The 6,098-nt window shown below is 29.7% G+C and overlaps 1 protein-coding gene across 1 annotated transcript; it reads right to left on the minus strand.

Moving 5' to 3' along the window:
• Positions 1-2,215: 2,215 nt before the first annotated feature.
• LOC111900212 (adenylyl-sulfate kinase 3) lies at positions 2,216-4,319 on the minus strand. The gene is made up of 7 exons (XM_023896080.3): positions 3,920-4,319; positions 3,696-3,839; positions 3,365-3,514; positions 3,136-3,254; positions 2,963-3,047; positions 2,849-2,895; positions 2,216-2,549 (listed from the first exon to the last, which is right to left on the minus strand). Exons 1-7 carry the CDS (start codon positions 4,158-4,160, stop codon positions 2,451-2,453), a joined length of 885 nt encoding a protein of 294 aa, XP_023751848.1. The 5' UTR covers positions 4,161-4,319; the 3' UTR covers positions 2,216-2,450.
• Positions 4,320-6,098: the final 1,779 nt, after the last annotated feature.

The raw sequence follows: 6,098 nt of genomic DNA on the forward strand, positions 1-6,098 counted from the left end.
TTGATCATCCTTTCCACTTTCTCCAGGAGGATCATTAGGACCATCCATGAGAACAAATCTAAGACAAATAACAAACAAGAACACACATATAGCAACAAAGAACATAGATAGCAGACAACTGTATTGATCTAAAACAGTACAGATGGTCACCATGTTTGTCGGGGCCCATGACGATCAATATAGAGTCAAGGAAAACCAAACAGATGCACGAAATAACTGGTGTACTCAAGACAGCCAAGATCTCCCAATAGTAGAAAATAAAAAAGGAACAGAGAAACCCTTACAGTGCAGATGAAAACACAAGACGACGAGTCGGCTCCATTATCCGTTCCCTACTAGGGTTTATCGGTGATAAACTCCGACCCTTAGAGAGTTTTTTCAAACAAAAATATTAATCGACAGGGACAATCAAATAAGTAGAAAAAGCCAACATCAAAGCATCAAAGGACGTGAAATATGCCATAAATCACAACCGATCAACCTATAAGATCACACAAGATCTCACAGTACCAAGATCTTAAAAGATAACTGATATTTGTTTCGATTTAGGAAAAAATGCAGAAACCCTAGATTGAAACAACGAAACAAGATTGTCACAGTTTAAGTATGAAATCTAAAGATCTCAAGAAGATAATTTCAGATTTAACACAAACTGTAGCGATCTAACATAAATAAACCAAAAAAGGTCAAAGAAAATACCTTTAGAACTGACGATCGGAGAAGAAATCCTCAACAAAGGTAGAAGACGAAGAATCAGAGCCTATAGCTCTGATACCATGTAAGAAATAATGAAAAACACGAACTCAACACTTTCCTAACATCATCAATTATGAATCAGATGGTTTACATTAAACAAATTACAACAAAAAACCTCTCTACATTCACACTCTATCACTCTGGTTTATACAACATTTACAACATAAAATGAGAAACCGTAATATGATACAAAGAATGAGAGATAAAGAAAATGTCTGTGAAAATTAGAAAATGAGACTACAACTATTGAACCAATAGCTGCAACCACATATATACACCGGCTCACGAGAATGACCCATAAACAAAAATATCTGGTTCATATTCACAATATTAACACTCTAGCCTCTGCACAATAAATAAGATACCCCAAAATATCCAGAAACCAAATAAACAAATATTTAGTTTGAATATTATAAATGTATATACTTTTTACAGGTACTTCATCCAAAGGAGAGCTTTAGGTACCTAGGGTCTATGATGCATAAGGATGGGTTTCGAGGACGACATTACCCACCACATAAAGGAAGGATGGTTAAAGTGGTTAACAGTCACTGGAATTTTGTATGACAAGAAGATCTCACTGAAACTAAATGGAATTTCTATAAGGTAGGGCATGTTCGGCACGTAGCGTTTGGGAGCATTTGAGAGCTTCTAGCTTCTAGCGTTTGACAAAACGCTCCGTTTTGAGTAGAAAGCATTGTTTGACACTATAAGTTTCTAGAGTTTAGTTTAAACAAAACGCTCCAAATCCAAATGCTACTTCATGTAGCGTTTAACAAAATGCTACAAGCTACCCGCTACCAGCTAATTTTGTTGAACACGTCCGTAGTCGTAAGACCAACGTTGTTGTACGAATCCAAATGTTAGGAGACTAAGGAGCATGAGAGGAAAATGAAGGACTCATAAATGAGGTTGCTACAGTGGACTTGCCACATAAGGTTTTGTTGGAAAGGGTCTCAAACTCGACATTTAACTCTAACTAACAATTGTATTATATTTTCATTTATTAGATTTCATTAAGATGAGTTTTTTTTTTTTTGTTTTTTTTTTTTTTGTTTTTTAGAGTTCATTAAGAAGATAAGAGATTGAATATTTCATATTTAAACTTAATAACTCAAGTATGTTAATGTTCACGTTATATATTTTAGTAATGTCTTTGCTCTTTAAATCGAATTATAAAATCGGATCGAGTAAATTGTACTTTGTTTGGTTTTGCTCTCATTTACATGTTTTGAAAACAAAAATTAATTTTAATTCACTTGATCAAATCATATTGAACCGATTCAATCATCGAACGCCATCTACAAAATGGTTACATGTATTATGTATGGGTTGAAGATGGTCTTACTAAGATAATATTATACCTTTTGTTGAAAGTGTCAAAATAACATTATTTTAATAGTCTTCCTAGAAACCATTAGACTTGAATAAAACCAGATACATGATGAAATGCACAGACTTTCTAAAGCAATTATTTTCCTTCACAACCATACATAACACATTTTACAGCAAAACCTTATCTATTTTGAACCTTTTTATTCCAACAATAGTAGTAAGAAAATAAAACAACACAACAATTAACCAATTCGTTGATCATCGAACTATCTGCACCAATAACTCAAACCCCAAACTAGGAAACAATAATTTCCCAGAAGTATCAACAAATTTAAAAACTTAATTTCTTTGCAGCATTTTTAAGCCTGTAGATATCCTTTTTCTTCCAAATAAGAAATCACTTTTTCCGCCATAGTTTCAGGTGGAGGACAGACCTCTCCTTCTTGTCGTAACACAATCTGCTCAAGCACATATGTTACTTTATTTAATTCTTTTTTATTCTTTTGTTAAGTTAGATCTTAAAAGAAAATGGGTGAAGTTGGGGGGTTGACTTGAGAGATTAGTCTTTTTTTTTGTTTTTTGTTCTAGAACAAACTTCAACCAACAAGGTTGAAATCTATATGATTGGAAAGCAATCCGTTTCGGAGTGCTTAATTGCCAAATGATCACCACTAGGCCATATTGATGTTAATGGAAAATTAGTCTATGTGATTGTAACAATTTATCATATAGTGGATTTTTCTCTCAAGAGGTGTACCTCAGAGTTTAGTGGTGCTTCATATGGATCATCGATTCCAGTAAAACCTATCAAGATAACACCCTAAAGTTACACCATCAATTATTAACCATTAAAAAAAAAGTTTAATTTTACCTTTAATCTTTCCAGCTCTTGCAAGCTTGTATAACCCTTTTGGATCCCTTGCCTCACATACACATAAAGGTATATCCATAAATACCTGTTAAATTACAAGCCTTATGTAAGCCAAGACAAAAAAATTATATCTCTAGTAAGCAAAAAAAGTATATATAAATTATAAAACAAACCTCAATAAAGTCTCCATCTGGAAGTATCGATCGACAAGCAGCACGATCTTTTCTGTAAGGAGATATAACACTAGCTATACATATAACTCCAGCATCAGCAAACAACTTAGCAACCTCTCCTATGGAATCATGAAAATATATATTAAATTGAGACGAAAAAAAATTAATAAGAATATTGAATTAAAAATATGAAGAATGATTAGAAAAAAAAAAAAAAAAAGAACCCCACCAACTCTTCTTATATTCTCTGCTCGATCTTCTGATTTAAAAGTTAGGTCACGGTTAAGACCATGTCTAACATTATCACCATCAAGAATATATGTCAGCTTTCCTCGAGCATGAAGGGCTCCTGTTAATGCACAAGCCACAGTGCTTTTCCCTGAAGCAATAATCATACTACTTATATTACTGTAATCAGATGAAGAAATCATACGAAAAAGCTATTAGATAGTTTAATTTAGAATTATGTGGAATTAGTTTATTAACTCTGGCTTTCATGTGATCCTTAATTTGATTTAAAGAGGAAAAAAGTCAACAAAAATTAATTAACATGCACTAACCTGAACCACTTAGGCCAGTAATCCAAATAACACAGCCTTTTTGCTGAAGTAATTCCTGTCTATCGATTTTGTCGACCGAAGATTTATGCCAAACTATATTGTCTGATTCCATTCCATTCGCTAAGCTTTTATGAAGAATCGTATCTACACGATTCCAATTCTAAAACTAGCAGAATATACATAAATCAAATGATCCAGTCATAAAGTTTTTAACGAAATTTTACCATTCGAATCATTCGTAACTGCATGTCCATTCGGCTTGACTTCAACATATGAAGGCATTCTCGAACCTTCCATAGCTTTAATTGGCGCCAAATTCTTCGAGGTTGACGTCATATTCCGTAGATAACCAATTGATGTTGTCCGGAATTTCGCGAACCCTAGCTTTGTTGACGGTGGGGGGTGAACAAAGTCCAACTCCGGCGAAGAAGTATAAACCAACGAAAATTTTGCAGATGCAGTCATTTCGTCGATTAGGGCGCGAAAGGATTAATAACTAAAAATCAAATTTTCAAACAGAAATGTATAAATCTAAATGAAGATTCGAATAAGAATCTAAGAACGGAAGGCTCTTATGAAATTTGAAGAAAAATAAACGAGATATATATGTGGTGAAGGGAAGAGGAGATTCATAAAAGTGAACGACGGTTTTGATTGATTTAATAATTAATTTAATATTAATAAGATACACATCGATTTAATAATTAATTTTATATTAATAAGATACACGAAAGATTTGGATCCAAGCCACTACCAAATACCAATACCATGTATAAATATAGGGATTTGTCAATTTGAAATATATATATATATATATATATATATATATATATATATATATATATATATATATATATATATATATATATATATATATATATATATATATATATATATATATATATATATATAAAATTCGATCAAATAAGAACTAAAAAATAAATAAGAAGTGCAAGAACAAATCTTTGACGCATGATTGAAAAAATAAAAGATGAAAATTTCATTTTATTTATCGTCAATATCTTGTCAGATGATATGATATTTTTATAATTACGTCTGAGATTTTCATATCTTCCGGCAAATGTTAATTATTTGGAGGTTAAAAAAACCACTTCAACTTTAATTTCTACACCCCTCCCCCTCCTCTTTTCTCTTTCTTTTACATTTCAAGCCCTCATTTGGTGTGTGTTCTTTTCCATCTACTTCGTTTTTTGGTCATAATTTTTTTTCATTCAAAAAAAAATCTGAAAAAACCAAAGATTTTAAAATTTAATTCTCTACAAAATGAACACAATCATAAAAATTTCAAAAAAAAATAATTTTTATCTTTTTTATAAAAAAAAACAAGAAAAAATTCTCCAAAAATCATTAAATTTACAAAAATACTTCTACTCAATATACAAGTAACTTTGTAAAAAGAATTCTTAAAAAATAAGCTTTTGAAGTATTTATTTTTAATTTTCAGTAATAATAATTTTTAAAAATATATTGACATCATATGATCCAAAATGTGATTATTGAAAATATTTATGATTTAAAAAAAAAAAAACTTTTGATTTATGATCCTTAATTTGTTATGATCTAAAAGTATTTAGACTCAAATATCTCATAATTCTTAATTATATACTTTATGATTAAAAATTAAATGATTCAAAATATATAACGATCCAAAACTTTTTCTGAAAAAAACTATATTTAATTGAATATATTATTGATCTAAAATCAAAAGATTCCAAAATGCTTTGATTCAATTCAAAATAATTTGATTTAAAAATTTAAGATCCAAAAATAATATGATTCAAAAAAAATATGAAAGGAAAATATTATGATATTTAATATTCTTTTTATTCAAAATTTTATTTTTGTTAAACATTACAAACTCAAACCGATAATTAGTTTAAAAAATCAAAAAATAAAAACAAAAATAAAGAAAAATACTAGTACCTTCAAGTATATAGTAAAGATATTTAAAAAAAACGATAAACAAAAATATTAATAAATTTTTTAAAATTAATGAAAAAAATAAAAAAAAAAACTAAAAAACTAAAACCGTTAAAACCGAGCATATATCTATTTATAAGAAAAAAAATGATTTTTTTAAAGAAAAATAAACAAAAGTAAACAAAAAATAACAATAAAACACTTAAATAATGTTCCATAGATGTTCGTCGCACGTGATAAAATCCTCGAGTCTGTATTAGTTACTACGGACGTGGGTGACATGCGAATGCACCACGACCAAGTATTTGGTTTTAAGTTTGTGTCATTAACGGAATAAGTAGTAGAAAATTGTCCTCGCAGTTCACACCATTTTTTTTTTGTTTTTTAAAAAAAATCAGAGAAATTGTATAAAAAGCTATGAATTTTTGGAATATGAAGTCAAAAAAAAAAGATTTGTGATCT

The sequence above is a fragment of the Lactuca sativa genome, chromosome 2 (genome assembly GCF_002870075.4).
Source record: "Lactuca sativa cultivar Salinas chromosome 2, Lsat_Salinas_v11, whole genome shotgun sequence".
Classification (NCBI taxonomy): Eukaryota; Viridiplantae; Streptophyta; class Magnoliopsida; order Asterales; family Asteraceae; genus Lactuca; species Lactuca sativa.

Coding starts and splice junctions, on each gene's coding strand:
- LOC111900212 (XM_023896080.3), bottom strand. CDS start 4,160: ATGACTGCATCTGCAAAATTTTCGTTGGTTTATACTTCTTCGCCGGAG. Junction 3,515..3,695: donor TACTGGCCTAAGTGGTTCAG/GTTAGTGCATGT, acceptor TTATTGCTTCAG/GGAAAAGCACTGTGGCTTGT. Junction 2,550..2,848: donor AAGCACCACTAAACTCTGAG/GTACACCTCTTG, acceptor GTGCTTGAGCAG/ATTGTGTTACGACAAGAAGG.